At 43.5% G+C, this 17,691-nt stretch overlaps 2 protein-coding genes across 7 annotated transcripts in view; both read right to left on the bottom strand.

The window, feature by feature from the left end:
• hcfc1b (host cell factor C1b) overlaps positions 1 to 7,696 on the bottom strand; it is a 71,973-nt gene extending 64,277 nt beyond the window's left edge. For 4 of the 5 annotated variants that reach the window (XM_077553776.1, XM_077553805.1, XM_077553797.1 and 1 more), the window contains exons 1-8: positions 6,924 to 7,696; positions 6,160 to 6,308; positions 5,921 to 6,081; positions 5,602 to 5,804; positions 5,441 to 5,525; positions 5,230 to 5,336; positions 816 to 995; positions 431 to 736 (exon numbers count right to left, since the gene is read on the bottom strand). In XM_077553776.1, coding sequence (XP_077409902.1) covers positions 431 to 736; positions 816 to 995; positions 5,230 to 5,336; positions 5,441 to 5,525; positions 5,602 to 5,804; positions 5,921 to 6,081; positions 6,160 to 6,308; positions 6,924 to 7,095 — 1,363 coding nt within the window. In that variant the 5' untranslated portion in view covers positions 7,096 to 7,696. The remainder of the gene's footprint in view (positions 1 to 430; positions 737 to 815; positions 996 to 5,229; positions 5,337 to 5,440; positions 5,526 to 5,601; positions 5,805 to 5,920; positions 6,082 to 6,159; positions 6,309 to 6,923) is intronic. The other variant, XM_077553786.1, reaches the window with a different exon arrangement.
• A 915-nt stretch (positions 7,697 to 8,611) lies between these two features.
• Positions 8,612 to 17,691, bottom strand: part of irak1 (interleukin-1 receptor-associated kinase 1) — a 31,688-nt gene continuing 22,608 nt past the window's right edge. For both annotated transcript variants that reach the window (XM_077553833.1, XM_077553829.1), the window contains exons 11-15: positions 13,262 to 13,330; positions 13,096 to 13,183; positions 12,923 to 13,017; positions 10,519 to 11,161; positions 8,612 to 10,426 (exon numbers count right to left, since the gene is read on the bottom strand). In XM_077553833.1, the coding sequence (XP_077409959.1) occupies positions 10,347 to 10,426; positions 10,519 to 11,161; positions 12,923 to 13,017; positions 13,096 to 13,183; positions 13,262 to 13,330 (975 nt within the window). In that variant the 3' untranslated portion in view covers positions 8,612 to 10,346. The remainder of the gene's footprint in view (positions 10,427 to 10,518; positions 11,162 to 12,922; positions 13,018 to 13,095; positions 13,184 to 13,261; positions 13,331 to 17,691) is intronic.

Here is a 17,691-nt window from a genome sequence, read left to right as displayed (position 1 = left end):
TGCCTGAAACAAACATCCAACACTGTATTCTGGCTTCCTCACACAATCCCAAAACATACATGCAGGTTCATTAAAGATTCCAAATTGCCCTCAACTGGTATTAGATTGTGAACGAGAGTGAATGCTTATTTATAAACATATGCCCTGTGATCGGCTGGCCATTAGTTCAGGGTGTACCCCATCCCTCTTCCAGTCTGCTGTCATACACTCCAGCTCATGAAGGACCATAAACAGAGGGTTTATGTTACTTAAATCAATGCACATGCAGATTATACGGAAAGGTGACACTAAAAAAGCCATAAAACAAACTAAAGGACTATAAAATAAAATAAACTTTAAAATACTAAAACAATATAATAAAATTAATAAAAATAGAAGCACACAAGAAAAAAATGTATGGCAAGGAACTCTGAACCGAAAACAAACTTGCCTGGACTTTTTGCAACAGCTGCCACTGCCAATGTGTTTGCAGATACGGCAGCTGTGGGGGAGGGGAACACCGCGTTGCGGGGGGTTTGGTTGGTCAAACTTGCTGCAACAGGGGTAGAGCTCTTGAGAGAGTTGGCTCCTGCGGCAGCTGTGGAGACAGCCGCCATTCCCGCAGACGTGGCAGGGATGTCGTACTTCTGTATCTGCAGCAGGTAGGTGTCAGCAGTCTGCGACGGTCCCCAGTTGACCTCGAGAGACGATGTGTTGGCTCGCACCAGCTGGACCCGGGAGGGAGCACTGGGACGCTCTGAGGACACACAAGTGGGTCTACTTCAAACAAGTGAGGGGACGTTGTGATACCTTGTAAACTGAAACCAGCCACCCACCTGTCTCCAAGTACCAGAGGTCCTTGCAGCACACCTGGTTGTTCCAGGCCTTCCTGTATCCATCTCTCCCGCTCCAGATGTAAAGTCTAGAGTTGATTGCCACGCTGCAGTGGCCGGCACGAGCCCGAGGAATGTTTTCCTCTATGCTGTCCATCTGCACCATCTCCCAACATAGAGTGTCTGTACACACAGATGGCCATTATATCTTATTAAGGTGGAACACTTGTGTCTGCTTTGGATTGGTTATTAGGGCCCCACCAATTAATCGGCCGCCGATTATAATCAGCCGGTTAGTGGCCTTCAAACGTCGGCAAAAACAATCGGCCAATTGGGCCAAATGGCGGATTATTTTCCCCTTAAAACGTTATCATAGAAGAAAACTTAAGTTTCCGAGGCTGTGAAGTGAAAAGTACCCTGGAATGTACCATTTTGCTTACATTAGCAACTAGCAAGTGTGTGGCGTATGTTATTCTGATTAATCTGTTGTCCCCAAGTGTTTAATGGCACCGCAGTTGGAGTTAACTGTAAAACTAAACACACGACGTAGAGAATTACATCCACAGTATATTTAAATACAAAACATGCTTCATTTTAAAACATCGCTAGCCTAGCACTAATGCTAAAAGCGAAGGGAGGATACCATTCAAATGCTAACCAGAAGTTAGCATCGACTTGGGGAGCATTTTTCCTTCAAATAACGAATATCCCCACAACAATACTGTGGGCACACATACCCACAGGTGAGACAACAAAGGCACAAACACAAATTCTACCCAATGTGTGGAAAACAATTTTCTTTTGTAATCAGTTTAAGTGTGTACGCCATAGATGCACGGCACCACACTGCCCCCAAGAGGCCAAAACGCACAAAAACAGTCAATACAATGGAACGTCAGAGTTGTAACGTCTCGGAACTCGTACAATTCAGACTTCGATCAAAAAATCTGAGTTAAAAAAATGCCTCAGAGTTTGACCTCATTCTCTGAGTATGAACACCCAAGCAGAACGTAGCAATCGGGTAGCAGAGTGAACCTGGACCCCTTAGTAGTCTAACAATATACCTAATGTAAAATACACTAACTCAGCACTGAACTAAAGCATGCATCAACACAGTATTTTTCATCCACTAATGCTATCACGCCAAAACAAAATAGGTAAAGTATTTTTTAATTGTTTAAATACTGTACATGTTTTTTACATAAATATAAATTAAAACAGGAATTTTCTGTTTTTGGAGATGGGAACGGATTAACTGCATTTACATTACAGTGGAACCTCTGAGTTTGAACGTCTCGGATTTGAAAATGCCTCTGAGTTTGAACTCATTTTGGGAGTTTGACCACAGCAAAGCAAGCTAAGCCGAACATACCTTGAAAACGGGTAGCCAAGCGAAGCCGAGCAATGCCGAATGCTCACGTTGCGGTAGTTGAGACGATGCACTGCTCATTTCCAGTCAGATTGTGAATACTCCCGAAGGTGCTCCATACTCGCAAGAGCACTTTGATTTTTCCATGACAATTTTCTTCGCCATGGGCCCAAAGAAAGACACCAGGGCCAATGGCAGCAAAGAAAAACATACAGTGCTACGAACCAGAGATTATTGAGCAGTTGTAACTAACGTGACTACTTCTATAAATACTGGCACAAGGATCCCCCTTAGCCGTTCAACATGCATGACGTTAAACAACGCACGCAAGGATCGCTTAGTAGTCTAACAATATGCCCAATGTAAAATACACAAACTCAGCACTGAACTAAAGCTAGCATTAACATAGCATTTATCATCCACTGATGCCATCACACCACAAAAAAAAATTGTTTTTTTGATTGTTTGAATACTGTACTGTACTGTAAATGTAAAAAACAAATAGAAATTAAAATAGGAATTTTCTGTTTTTAGAGCTTGGGAAGGGATTAATTGCATTTACATTATTTCCTATGGGGAAAAAATGTTTCGGAGGTTGAACAATTCGGACTTTGAACATTCCAGAAAAACAAATTATGTTCAAATTCCGAGGTACCACTGTATTTTTCCTATAGGAAGAAATGTTTCGGAGGTTGAACAATTTGGACTTTGAACACTTCACAGGAATGACTTTTGTTCAAACTCCGAGGTACCACTGTATTTGTTCTTATGTTTTTTTAGTTGCTATTATTTTAGTTTATCCTATTCTTGTTTAACTTTGTTTTATTTTGTCAGTGTCCTTTCAAGTTATATTTAAAGTTGATATTTCAAGGATTCAAATACTTTCTTTTCTCAAAATTCAAGGATGCAAACATCCAAGGATTTGTTTTTGTCTTAACGCAATTTCCACATGACATGGCACGAACCACAATCCCAGAGGTCCCAGGTTAGCCCAGTAAGTAAGACTTGTGAACATAACACAAGATAAAATTATATAAAAGAAAGGGTTAATGGTTTACAGCAGTTTTAAACAAGTAAGAATGTGTTTTATTATTGACACATAAATCTGTACAATAACCTTTGTATACTTCATGAAATTTGTTGATTAGGTCATACTATGTACTTGTCATTCAAAGCAGACAATCTTAATAGCGAAATTTTGAGCGTAAGTGACGCCCATTGAAAAGGAATAGGGGGTGAGGGGCTAATTTTATGCATTATACAGGACAGGTCATAAGTTTGGACACATTTTCTTATTTAATGCATTTACTTTATTCTCATGACTGGTTACTTTGGAGATTATCACTGAGGGCATCAAAACTATGAGTAACTGATAACTGATGCCGAGTTATGTATTTAATTTAAAAAAAAAGTGAAAAGTAAAAACATGTTTTATATTATAGATTCTTCAAAATAGCCATCCTCTGCTCCGGTTACTTTTTTGCATACTCTTGACATTCTTACCTCTGGGAACTCCTTAACTCTTTGACTGCCAGACGTTTTCAAAAACGGGTTGTCGCCAGTGCCAGCCGATTTAAGCATTTTGAGTGATCTTTCAAGGTCCACAGAAAATGTTGTGTTTGGACTATGGAAACACACATACTACCAAATGAAAGATTGGACTCTCAGCTTTCATCAGATACTTACAATTATGTGGATGTTTCAAATACAGTTTTTCCTTTTGTAACGCTCTCCTGCGTGCAAGGAGACGCCAGGACGCGCACAACAGTTTACTTTCACTTTCACATTGGTCCGTTTTGCGTGCAAACGTTACACTTTCTTGACGGCCTTTTTTTCCGGGGAATAAAAAGCAAGTAGCAGACTGTACACACTTCCTCCGATGAATATGCATTGGACTCGGGGCACTCTCCGTCGTCCGATCGAATGTCCGCCTGTGCGTGCTCGGTTGCGTTCCGCGTTACGACACCGTCATAGCCGCCGCGTCAGCGGTTCCAATTTCGCCGTCAAGCTCGGATTCACCTTCATCATCATCGAGGATGATCACCGTCGTCATCAATGTACTATTTTAGCGTTGGTCGATGCCTTTCGTCTTGTAAGTGTAGAGCTGCTTGCAAACGCTCGCCATTGCCCGTTCCCTCCTCCATCTAGCTCCATCTAACGTCTTCTACTGCCGCGTCAATGCTTTCCAACCACGGAGTCACCCTCATCTTCATCATCGATGATGATCATCGTCGTCAACAATGTGCTTTTTCAGCGATGCTTTTGGTCTTTGAAAATAACGTCTCGGGCGTGAGCTCCTCGCGACCGGCCGCCATTTTTCCTTTGTCTTCCATTCTCATCTCCTGCTCGACGCTCTAGCTCCGCCTCTACTGACGCCCACCCGATCTTGTCAAAAGAGAGTCATCGCTGCCCTCTAGGGGCCAAAAATAGTCATTAGGCTCAAAAAACCTGCTTAAAACTTTCAGGAGAGCTCCGCAAGCCTTCCCAGCACCCGTTTCAAAAAAAAAAAAATTAAAAAATGGGAGGACGTCTTTTAACGTCTTTGGCGCTCCTCCGTAGGTTTTTGCAGAACGTCATTTAACGTCTTTGGCAGTAAAAGAGTTAAAGACAATTAGAAAACCCTTTTAGGTGACTACCTTTTAAAGCGCATCAAGAGAATGCCAAGAACGTGCAAAAAAGTAATCAGCGAAAAGGATGTCTATTAATGTATTTATTTTTTATTATTTTCACCTTTTTTGGTTAGGTACATAACTCCAAATGTGTTCATTAATTTTTGTCATAGTTTTGATGCCTTCAGTGAGAATCTACAATGTACACAGCCATGAAAATAAAGCATGTATTGAATAAGAAGGTATGTCCAAACTTTTGGCCTGTACTGTATATAGTTTAAAATAATCTGCAGATTAATCGTTAATCTGTATTTTTTCCCGCCAAAAAACGGTATCGGCCTAAAAAAATGCATATGGGTCAGGCCCTATCGGTTGTACCTGCTCACACACTTTGAGGACTTCCTATTCCAAAATAAAAGGATGTGTGTTTTGTTTTTACCAAGATTGAGGCAGGCCAGTGTGTTGGTGCACTTCCACTCCTTCTCGTGTGTTGCCACTTTGACATCATCCATCAGCAGAGGAACCCAACCACCAAACACATACATCCTAACACAGGTGGAGAGAGTGTGAGACAAACAGATGAGTGAGGTGCGACAGGAACAACGATCATTTGAGCCAAACAAGCCCACCAAACGTTTGAGCCAACTTACTTGTTATGGACAGTGGTGGCCGAGTGCAGGCTGCGAGGAAAGGGGGCAGTCCCACTGAGCGCTGGTTTGCTCCAGACGAGTGAGTCTGTGATATCAGGACACACATTTATTTTTATTGCACGTTTGTCACATGACTTGTGACAGCGTGGCAGTGGCCTCACCAATGTCGAGCACCCACAGGTCACCCAGCCTGCAGCCGCTCATCCCCCCGTAAATAATCAGACGGTTGCTTCCACACCCGCTTGCCACCACAGCCGTGTGACTCTCTCTAGGTGACGGCGGCTGTCCTGATGTCACTGGAATGTCCCAGCTGACCACGCTGGAGCCCTGACGCAGCTCCAAGGAGTAAAGGTCATTCAAGTACCTGAGGAGAAGTCCGAGGTCACCCTGGTGTTGTTGGTTGACTTCTGATGTGCTGCGCTATGATATTATTCAAAGATCAACCAACACATCCGATGACTACCGATTGATGCGTCTTACCTGGGAATGTTGTTTTTTGGATCTTCACTGTCATTGGCCAGTCCTCCAAATAAGAAGCAGCGACTTCCAATCAGAGAGAAGCTGTGACCGAGACGAGGGCAGGGAGGCGGGTTGTTCTTTGGAGCCTTTGGTTTAAGACGCTTCCATTCCCAGCGACTGGCCTGAAGGGGATGTTAATTATAGTAACTGTTTACACAAGATAGTTTTTAATGCCTCGACCAATTAAGACTAACGCTCACCTGCAGCTCATAAAGGTCATTGCTGTACTTTCCATATTCAACCATTCCTCCAAACACCAGTAGTCTGGTGCCATCACACACAAAGCCGTAAGCAGCGCAGCCAGGTGGGATGTCCCCTCGCACCGCAGGGATGAACCACTGGTTGGTAGCTGTGGGTGGGGAGGTCAGCCGGGAAGAAACGGGGGGATGGGGATACCAACATATGAAACCCATGGAGCTGTAAGGGGGGTATGCTGAGAGGATGCATTTCATGCTGGCCAATAACAAATACAATTAAAAACTAGTCAGTAATAACATAGTAACATTGTGAAGAAGGAAAAAACAAAGTTATAGAAAATGTTGTGATTTGCATACAGCAAGATATTTAATAATATATGAAAGGACTGTTGTGCCTTCACAGAACTGAGGAATAATGAAATCTTGGTCTGTAGAAGTAAAGGGGCGTGTCACAGTGACGTGACATTGTTTTCAGTAAAACGCGCCATTTCTCTTGGAGTTCATGCCTCCATATTAGCCACCGGCAGTTAGCCTAGCACTTCAAAGTTCGAACCACAAAACATACTAACTTCATGAAAACACGAATAGCATTCCCACAAATAGGAACGGCAAAATGTCACTATCATTAGAATCACTTGCAGGTCACAAAGCGTTCGGCAACTAAAAATGAAGTACAGCTAACATCTTGAAGTTATGTACCTCAAATCTCCAGCACGACAAAACACCCACACATAAAAGCGTAAACGCTCAACTTAGTGTTCCGGTACCTGTGTTATAGACGTGCAGCTCGTCCACGATGCCCTCGTTACCTCCACCAAACACCACCATCAGCTCCTTGATTGCCACGGCCCGGTGTCCGTGGCGGGGCCGCGGTACGGGACCGCTCCAACCCAGGACGCGCTTCCAGCGAGGATGTAGCACCACAGGCTCAACAGCCATGTCGCTTTTGTCAGAGTCCACCACAAATGGTCTTTGTTGGGGAGAGACCCAACGAAAAGTTTGACTTCAAGGCTCTGTTCGCGTCTCGGGCCGCTGTTTCGTATTAGCTCGCCAACTCCTCGGCCAGTTCGAATTGGCTAGGCAGCTAACCAGGTGCTTTTGCCGGAAATTGTGAGGCAGCGATTTGTTATTTAGTCCAGATGTAGTCCCTCTAATTCCACCGTCCAAATAAACGCATTTACCCGGCTTAATAGTTTTTAATTGTTTCACTGTGCTACATACTAGCATAGCGAGTCTTGAAAGCAATCCGCCATTTTCTGCCGGTGAAAACAGCAATCGGGAAGTGAATACTGCAGCCGGGTACTGTAGGCTCAGAGTAACATTAGGCATATGCGCATATTATTCTGATTCAGGCTAGTGCCTTTGCAGCGGCTAAAGGCACGCGTGCGGCAGAGCCCCGAGGAAGCAGCACAATGCAGTTAAAAATACATGGTAGCGCGTCTACGCAGTAAAGGGCAAGGCTAGCGTATTTAGCTACACCGGCATGCCGCGGCATCACTTCCGCTTATGCCCCGGCATCAGCGGCTTCACTTCCGCTTATGCCGCGGCATCAGCGGCTTCACTTCTGCTTATGCCGCGGCATCAGCGGCTTCACTTCCGCTTATGCCGCGGCATCAGCGGCTTCACTTCCGCTTATGCCCCGGCATCAGCGGCTTCACTTCCGCTTATGCCGCGGCATCGGCACTCCCTGCTGGTTTCCAGGCTATGACTGGGAAAACTGTAACCACTCATGTTCTAACGCGAAACACGTTTTGAAGTGCGGCACATACTGTTTTGTTTTAAAATCAAACCTCGCGTACATACGCGGTTGTGTGCCTGGGTGACAGGATTAAGATAAGGGATGCTTCCTGCCTCGACAAACCAGAGGAAGACAGGCATGCTCCGTTGTTTTCACAGAGGACGCTCAACAAGTTTCTGTCCATCATGGAAAAGTAACAGCACAACCTCAGTGGCAGGGAAGCCGTTTCCGTGACAGGCTTCTATTCACTGCCCTGCTCCACCTATGAGGAAATCCTTTGCTACCCTTATACCAAGCCATGCATGCACTAGCGTTTCTATTGCACCCGAGAGGAAAACGCTAACATCACATTCCTCAACTGATTACCAAATTGTCATCATCTCACACACTGATAACCATGTTTTATTCCAGATCTTCAAGACCGCACTTTTTATTATTATTATTATTATTATTATTTGTCATAAAAAAAAAACAATTTACAAATATTCAAATCTACAATTACAAACATTCTTGATATTTTTTGTTTTCATGTCTTTAATGTAGCACTAAAGAATTGTTCAACCTTAATAGAATATTTTCATAACTCTCCTGATGAAACCGACTTAAAACTAGTTGAATGGTATCTTTGCCATGGCTTGAGGGGGTCTGTATCATTTTTACTGGCACTAAGCAACTTTGAGGAGGACGGTAAGAACACTGCCACACAAAAACTACAAATGTGCTGACTGCTTTATGACATATGTCAAAAGTTACCCCGGATGAAAGGACAGTCAAGGATCGACATTGACCCAGATTTCACTCCCTGGAGTGAGCAAAAAAAAAAAAAAAAACGATGCAAATCGGTTGTCCTCATAGGATTTGTGGTCTCCCTTCAGGCATAACAATGCCGCTTTTGTTCATTTGGCGTCGCCATAATCAACGAAAACTGAAAGTTCCTTAGTGTTGCTTTAAGATCTTTAGCTACTCTTCTTGATATTTAAAATGTTTCAATTTAACATTTTTATTAGCAAATGAGTTTGGCATGTCTACGTTGCATTGTGTTGTTTTCATTGTAGAGACTACTGGAGCAGTACATTTCCCTTCCGTCCGTCCGTCTTCTTCCGCTTATCCGGGGTCGGGTCGCGGGGGCAGCAGCTTTAGCAGGGAAGCCCAGACTTCCCTCTCCCCAGCCACTTCAGCCAGCTCATCCGACGGGACCCCAAGGCGTTCCCAGGACAGCCGAGAGACATAGTCTCTCCAGCGTGTCCTGGGTCGTCCCCGGGGCCTCCTGCCGGTAGGACATGCCCGGAACACCTCCCCAGGGAGGCGTCCAGGAGGCATCCGAACCAGATGCCCGAGCCACCTCAACTGGTTCCTCTCAACGTGGAGGAGCAGCGACTCGACACTGAGTCCCTCTCGGATGACCGATCACCCTATCTCTAAGGGAGATTACATTTCCCTTGTTGATGAATAAAGTATCTAGATATACTATAAAATATACTATAAAAATACAATTTGAGGAAACGGGTGAGAATTTAAGGAGAATGTGGGTAATTGAGAGGCTCTTGACAATGATCACCCATTCATTGACTATACCCGTTTTAGTGACAGTCATTCCACACTTTGCTTTTTAGCCACAAGTGCATATTGTACATATACAATTATAAATCTACTTAAGTAGTAATATTGCATCTACATACTATATTGATGGTGGACGGCTGAATCTTTGTACCCGAAAGGAATTTTTTTTTGTGAAACCACTCATGCATTTTGACACTAGACACAGGTACTTTATAATGTCTAACATTAGTTAGGTATTATTGTAAAACACAATACTGTAAAGGTAAAGCTCTGCCGTGGCCAAATGGTTCTCACTTCACAACCAGAACGAATTTTTGTTGAGAAGTTCATGTGATCCAAAATGGAATTTGTGATTGGCTGTTACATCTACAATGTTGCAACACCACTCACCTGTGATTCAAATGTAAAATATTAGCAAAACCAGTGGCTAATGGTGGGCCACACATGACAATTAGTTGCAGAACACACTGGCAGTTCAGTTGCTCAGTGCACGAGTCCAAGAGATTGAATGACATTTTGGTCATGTTATTACTTAGCACTCAGTGTAACACTTATAGTAAGTCATTGTCTTTTGTCTGTGTAACTTTGTACATTTTTGACAATTCAAACAAAATAAAGCACCTGTTTGGTATTCATCAAGAAAATCTGATAATGTCAAAGTATCAATCAAGAAGAATGAATCAGTGGAATGTGAATCTTCCTTGAGGTTCCAGGATGCATTTTTTTTGTGATTTCAGAAAGCCAGACAAGAAGTGAAGTGAGTCACGAGTTGGACCTAATCCAGGTTTAGCATGTGGTGGCGTGAGATTCTTGACTTGTATCTTGGTCCGAAATAATAGTTAACTTGCGCAAAAGGAATGTACTTTTTTTCTCCCCCCATTATCTCCACCAATCAGGTGCCCGTAGCAGCAAGATATTCCAGCTCCTCACTCTCCTCCGGACCCCTAAACTCCTGACGAGGCCGCACACCATCTGGTCACCCACAAAGTGCAGACCAAAACATGACGATGTATTGTGAGGCATGTACTGATGGATATCATTTCAGAGAATCTTTGTAATCTTACCTATGGTTTGGGGACACAATGACTGGAGTGGACCTGGAGGAGACGAGATTTCTGATACACCTGGTCCCACTCCACTCCGAGGGCCACTAGGAGGCCTATGTGAGAGACCAGGTCCCATTCTGTCATGAAAGTTGTACTGGTCCTCAGAAGGCTCCCTGGACTGGGACTTTGTGGGCCCAGTTCGATTTTGGTACTGGTCTCTGGTAGGTGCGGATAACAGTTTGGAGTTGAACTGGCTCCCAGCAGAAAGGTCATATTGGGAGAAACCTCTACTATCATCTGTTTCACACGGACCCTCAAACGAGGAAGAAGCATGGAGAGAGGATGTGAAAGGAGGGAGGGAAGAGAAGGAAGAGGGAGGACGGAGGGAGGATGGGCGAAGTGGTAGAGAGGAGTAGTGAACAGGGAGTGGGGGAGTAGGTATGGAAGAATGAAAGGAGGTCTTAGAGAATGAAGGAGTGGGGAGTGAGCTTATAGGTAGCTGGTAGGTGTCCTCTAGGGGTCCCAATTTGGACAGCTGCTGGGTCACAACCCCCACACTGGAGTCAGAGGAGTGAAGAACTCTATGATCCTCATCATGTTTTCCCTGGTTGAGGTCGCTCTTCCTCACCAGGTCATTGATGTGGTGAAGTTTGTTAAACACCTAAAATGAGGTAAAAGTCAATGTGAGGAATACATGCCCAGTGCCACATCACATGCTGGCACTGACATAATCTAATTATCTGTTTGCAGAATTCTGCGTGGACAACACTCACAGTGAAAATGTCCCCATAATTAAGAACCTGCACTGGCTACAGTCAAAAAGAGAATCAAATACAAGATCCTTCACCTCACCTTCAACTCACTCAATAACCTGGTACCCCCCTTTCCTGTATCACACTCTCCGTTCTTCCTTCTTTCTGCTCTTCACTGGACTGTACCTCCAGCCTGCTTTTTCCTCTTGGGTCCAGAGCTTTCACCCATGCAGCTTCTACCTCATCAATGGAATTCATTTCTGCAATCTCTCCAAGATACCATTTTGCGCCAGAATTTTAAGTCCCATTTAAAAACTCATCCCTTTTGATCTGCAAACTTCATCTTACTTGCACACATTTTGCTTTGTTTTTATGGGATTCCTCAGTGTTTTAAGTGCAGTGCAGTGCTAGGAAAGGCAACTAGAAATATATTATTATATATTTTATAGAGCTGGCCCGTTATCACCGTTAACGTGCAGTGTTAACATGTGACTCTCACTGTGCGACAAAAAAAAAAATATCGCTGTTAATCTAATTTCAAAAGTCTGGTCTGGCAATAAGTGTACAAGCAAGCAGAATTTCACTTCAATGTAGTGGCGCGGATGTATTGGGCCTCGTCATTATTCGGAAACTCATGACATTTTGCATACAATTTTGCAAAAATAAATAAATCCATACTGCGCGAGTAAAAAAAAAAAAAGGCTCAGTAGTGATCCCTAAAAAAATAAATAAAGCAGGTCAGGCTGTATCTTTCAAATAGGTCTAATAAAACTGTGAGGTATGAGTAACAACCCAAGACCTATAAAGAAGTCTTTTGGTGCCAAACCCCTGTAAGTTCGCCATTTTTAATTTAGTTTCAAATACTGCCTCATTTTCTGCCTTTAAACTCATCCTTTAGATTTTATTCGATCGACTTCAAACTTGGGTATTTCATCTACAGTAAAGAGACTGAAGGTCAAATATTATCAAGTTTGTTTTGCCACAAAAACAAAAGTTGTTTGCTCATATCTTTTCAAAATGTCAGACATTTAATGACAGTCCCACATACTTGCCAACACTCCGGATTTCAACCCTATCTCATTGGTGACTCCCGATCAGTCATTTCTCCCGCTAATCTCCCGATTTTAGAGCAAAGTAAGAACAGTTTATATTGTGGGAAATATTTGACACAGTATCTGCTTGCAAGGTAAGCGGCCAATTACGAGACTCCCGCTGGAGGCAGTGATAGTAAAGAAGCCTCGATTGTACCCACCGGGAAGCAGTTTGAGGCTGGAGCACAGGGGAGGGGTCTCGGGGATTGCAGCACGCAGCATTACGCCGGATGGATTCCAATCAGGAATTTTGTGCATTTCATGACGTTGGGCCGTTGCCCCCCCCCCCCCCCCCCCTCGCTAAATATTAATCGGCCGTGTACAGTTTCCACTGCGACAAACGAGAATAGTAATCGCTAATAATAGTAATTCAAAAGTCAGCTATAAGTTTTAGAGACATGTTTTGGCCCGGTGCCTCAGGTCTTAATGGGATAATGGAATTTCTATTTGTTTTTAATGGAGCCCCAATGCGCCAGTACCCCAATGTGCCCGAGGTTGCAAGGTCCTGCTCATAGCTATGCATAGCTCTAGTTATCATCATCATTAATCATCATAAATCAAACAATTAAAAAAAAAAACCTCAGTTATGGTGGGCCTCTTTTTCCAATTCCTGTTTAGACAGTTGCAGGCCAGCGTCACCATCAACATGCTCCCAGCCAGCTCCGTGGTGGTCCCTGCAGATGCCATAAGCCATGTCAGGAGAGAGTCTATGAGCTCGGAGGACAGCCTAATGGGAAAACCTAATGAAAGACCTGTGATTAGCCGCGGGTCTAGCTGTTTGTTCCAGGCTGCTGTGTAAGAATCCGTCAGGCCCTCCTGAACCTCCTGGACTATATCCTTCTGCAGAACCATGAGAACGTTTATGAGTGTGTGTACGCTCGCACATGTGAGCATTTGTGTGGGAGTAAGAGTTCAAACCAGGTAAATATCTCCCAGCTTCATGTCTTCCTCCAGAGCTCGCCGACCAGTCAGCACCTCCAATAACACCTGCAACGCACACACACAATGTTTAGTCACCGGGTTCATGTTGTCACTTTCTTGCATCTTTGGATCCTGCCCCCATTCCACTACAAATTCTCATCTATCAAGCATCTATCAAAGCAGGGATGGGCTAGTAGCGGCCCGTGCACCTCATACGGCCCCCGACCACACTCTGAGTGGCCCCTTGGTTAATTTTCCCCAAAAGAGAAAACATGGGGAATTTAATATTTTTTTAAATAAAACTTTGTGGGGCATTTTTTATTTTATTTTACAAAACCAAATAATTCTTCAGAAAACGCTGATAAACATACAGCAGGTTTTTATTCGCCCAAAAACATAGGGTAAACATCTAAAAAAAAAAATCCCAGAAAAAGGGTCATACCAAAGACTCAAAAAATGGGACCCATTTGCCTCCCTGCTTGACACTCAGCATTACGGGTTGGAATTGGGGAGTTAGATCACCAAATTATCCCAGACGGCAAGCCCCTGCTGCTGTTCACCGCTCCTTCAGTGGATGGGTCAAATGCGGAGAACCAATTTCATCCCACTTAGATGGACATGACAATAGGTGGCTTTTCATCCACCTATTTTGATTTGTATTTTCAAGAATTGCAAAAAAGAAACTGAATGGAAATGCTAGAAATTAAAAAAAAAAAAAAGAAAAGTTTTTACGCTTGGACGGGGGTGGTTTTTGAAACGTATCGAAAAAAAGGAAAATGTGCATTTTGGCGATGGAAACAGGTTTTTGCAAATAAGCGACTACAAGATTGGATATACGTCACACATGTTGATTGGTACTACGTCACACGCACGTTTGTAGTCACAATAAATGGCGGATGATAAAGTAAGATATGTTTGGGGAGACAAAGAAACACAATTCTTTTTATAATTAATTAAAGAAAAAAAAAAACACTAGAAAAATTCCCGCGGAAATTTTGAATGGGACTGCTGACTCTTTGGTAATGAGCTGAACAGTTTAAAATTTAAACCACTGGAATCGGTCAAAAAATGTGGAAGTTAACCATAATGAACATCAACTAAAAGTATCTCACTGTCCCTGAAAATGTATTTCAAAAAATGTAAATGAGCTGAACAGTTTAAAATTTAAATGACTGGAATCGGTCAAGAAATGTGGACGTTAACCATAATCTAAAAATATGTCACTGTCACTTTAAGAGCACACACACATTTTTGACTTGGAGCCGTCACGCGCCCCACATTCCATTGAGATTGCATGAGAGAAGCACCCCTTGAACAAAAGCCTCTCACGACTTAATGGTTGAAGATACAGATTCAAGAAATGGCTCGTTAGAACGGCAAGGGTTTGGGGAACACGAGCATATTCTCATTTTCTTAATCGGATAAAAAATGACCAAATGAGAGCAGGTTGAAAACTTATGATTTATCAGAAATGGAGAGAGGAAGGCGCCTGAAATTAACATGGCAGAGATAGGCGAGCTGGTCCGACTTGTCCGAGCTTAAAGGGAAAATAAAGGTACTAAATGACACCTTAGCCAAATAAAAGTTAGTTTGTCTGAAAGAAGACACTCGTGACTACAAAATGTGAGAATTTGACGTCTAGTGAGCAAAGATTGTGGCCATGGTGACGAGTTGAAGTGAAATTTTTGGAAGTAAGACTTTTCTTTTTTCCCGCCACTCTAAAGTTAATTGGTCAACAGAGTGTGGTAGAAGCCTAATTCACTCACTGTCTTTGAACCCGCACTGAGGGGAGAGCTTTCATTCCTTAAAAAAGATTTCGACACTGAGCTAAAGATGGGAAAAATTCCTACAAAATGAGCTAAAATTCGTATCGGTCGGACAACGTATGCGCGCGCAGCGTGTCTTGGAAAAAGGTGTTTTAGGTGTGTGATTTTGTCTTTCCATTTCCCATTCATTCCTACGGCACTTTTTGGGGTATTGCGTCGCCATGGTAAGTGGGAATTCCTAGAAAAATAATGCCGCACCGAGTCAGATCGAGCCGCATCGTTTGATACCTCATTTGTCCCGGTGCGATCTACGGTACGGGCCGCATTCTTGCGGAAAAATCGGTGTGCTATAATAACTAGAAAAATTCCCGCGGAAATTTTGAATGGGACTGCTGACTCTTGTAAATGAGCTGAACAGTTTAAAATTTAAACCACTGGAATCGCTCAAGAAATGTGGAATTGCTGACTCTTGCAAGGTGGAAACACGCATGTATGTAGTACTTGTAGACATAGTAGTAGTAGTATAGTAGTAAGTAGTAAGCAAGTACAAACAGAAGTAGTAGTACTTGTAGTAATTTTAGTAGTAGTCAATTGGCTAAGATGGCCGCCGACCCGGGTGGGCGAGGGGGAGAGAGTCCTTGCCGTACCTAATTAATTGGCCAAGATGGCCGCCGCCCTGGGTGGGCAGAAAGGCGGTAATCCAGGGTGTACCTAATTAATTGGCTAAAATGGCCGCCGCCCTGGGCGAGCGGAGTGGCGAGAATCCTGGGCGTACCTAATAAATTGGCCAAGATGGCCGCCGACCCGGGTGGGCAAGGGGGAGAGAGTCCTTGCCGTACCTAATTAATTGGCCAAGATGGCTGCCGCCCTGGGTGGGCAGAGTGGGGGGAATCCTGGGCGTACCTAATAAATTGGCCAAGATGGCTGCTGCCCTGAGCAAGCGTAGTGGCAAGAATCCTGGGTGTACCTAATTAATTGGCCAAGATGGCCGTCGCCCTGGGCGAGCGTAGTGGTGAGAATCCTGGGTGTACCTAATTAATTGGCCAAGATGGCCCCCGCCCTGGGCAAGCGTAGTGGCGAGAATCCTGGGTGTACCTAATTAATTGGCCAAGATGGCCGCCGTCCTGGGCGAGCGGAGTGGCAAGAATCCTGGGCGTACCTAATCAATTGGTCAAGATGGCCTCCGCCCTGGGTGGGCGGAGGGGAGCGAATCCTTGGTGTACGTAATTAAATGGCCAAGATGGCCGCCACCCTGGGTGGGCAGAGTGGCGATAATCCAGGGTGTACCTAATCAATTGCCAATCCGTTACATTTAATAGAAAAAATTTAAAAAATAATAATAATGTGTTATTTTTGAAAATGTATTTTAAAAAATGGAAATGAGCTGAACAGTTTAAAATTCAAACGATTGAAATCGGTCAAGAAATGTGGAAGTTAGGCATAATCACCATAAAGTAAAAGTATCTTAGTGTCCCTTTAAGAAACATGCACATTGACGCACACGCATTGGACTAACACGTTGGAGAGACGTCACGCACCAAGCCTCTCACGACTTAACGGTTCAAGATGCTTAAGGTGAAAATAAAGGTACTAAATGACACCTTAGCCAAATAAAAGTTAGTTTGTCTGAAAGAAGACACTCGTGACTACAAAATGTGAGAATTTGATGTCTAGTGAGCAAAGATTGTGGCCATGGTGTTGAAGTGACGTCACGCACCCACATTGCATTGAAATTGAATGAGAGACGCACACCTCAAAGAAGAGCCTCCCACGACTTAACTCTTCAAGATACAGATTCAAGAAATGGCTCGTTAGAACGGCAAGGGTTTGGGGAACACGAGCATGTTCTCATTTTTTTTAATCGGATGAAAAATGACCAAATGAGAGCAGGTTGAAAACTTATGATTTATCCGAAATGAAGAGGAAAAAGTCGCCCAAATTAACATGGGAGAGATAGGCTAGAGAGTCCAACTTCTACTCGCTTAAAGGGAAAATAAAGGTACTAAATGACACCTTAGCCAAATAAAAGTTAGTTTGTCTGAAAGAAGACACTCGTGACTACAAAATGTGAGAATTTGACGTCTAGTGACAAAAGATTGTGGCCATGGTGACGAGTTGAAGTGAAACTTTTGACTTTTGGCAAGAGATTTGTTGGTTCCCGGCACTCTGGCTAATTGCTAAAACAGAGTGTGTTAAAATGCTATATGACTCACTGTCTTTGAACCCGCACAGAGGGGAGAGCTTTCATTCCTTAAAAAAAATTTCGACACTGAGCTAAAGATGGGAAAAATTCCTACAAAATGAGCTAAAATTCGTATCGGTCGGATAACGTATGCGTGCACAGCGTGTCTTGGAAAAAGGTGCTTGATGTGTGATTTTTTCTTGCCATTTCCCATTCATTCCTATGGCACTTTTTGGGGTATTGCGTCGCCATGGTAAGTGGGAATTCCTAGAAAAATAATGCCGCACCGAGTCAGATCGAGCCGCATCGTTTGATACCTCATTTGTCCCGGTGCGATCTACGGTACGGGCCGCATTCTTGCGGAAAAATCGGTGTGCTATAATAATAACTAGAACTAGAAAAATTCCCGCGGAAATTTTGAATGGGACTGCTGACTCTTTGGTAATGAGCTGAACAGTTTAAAATTTAAACCACTGGAA

Source organism: Vanacampus margaritifer, chromosome 1, assembly GCF_051991255.1.
Source record: "Vanacampus margaritifer isolate UIUO_Vmar chromosome 1, RoL_Vmar_1.0, whole genome shotgun sequence".
Lineage (NCBI taxonomy): Eukaryota > Metazoa > Chordata > Actinopteri > Syngnathiformes > Syngnathidae > Vanacampus > Vanacampus margaritifer.
Note: the sequence above shows the minus strand (reverse complement) of the source record. Positions and strands in the feature narration are given on the sequence as shown.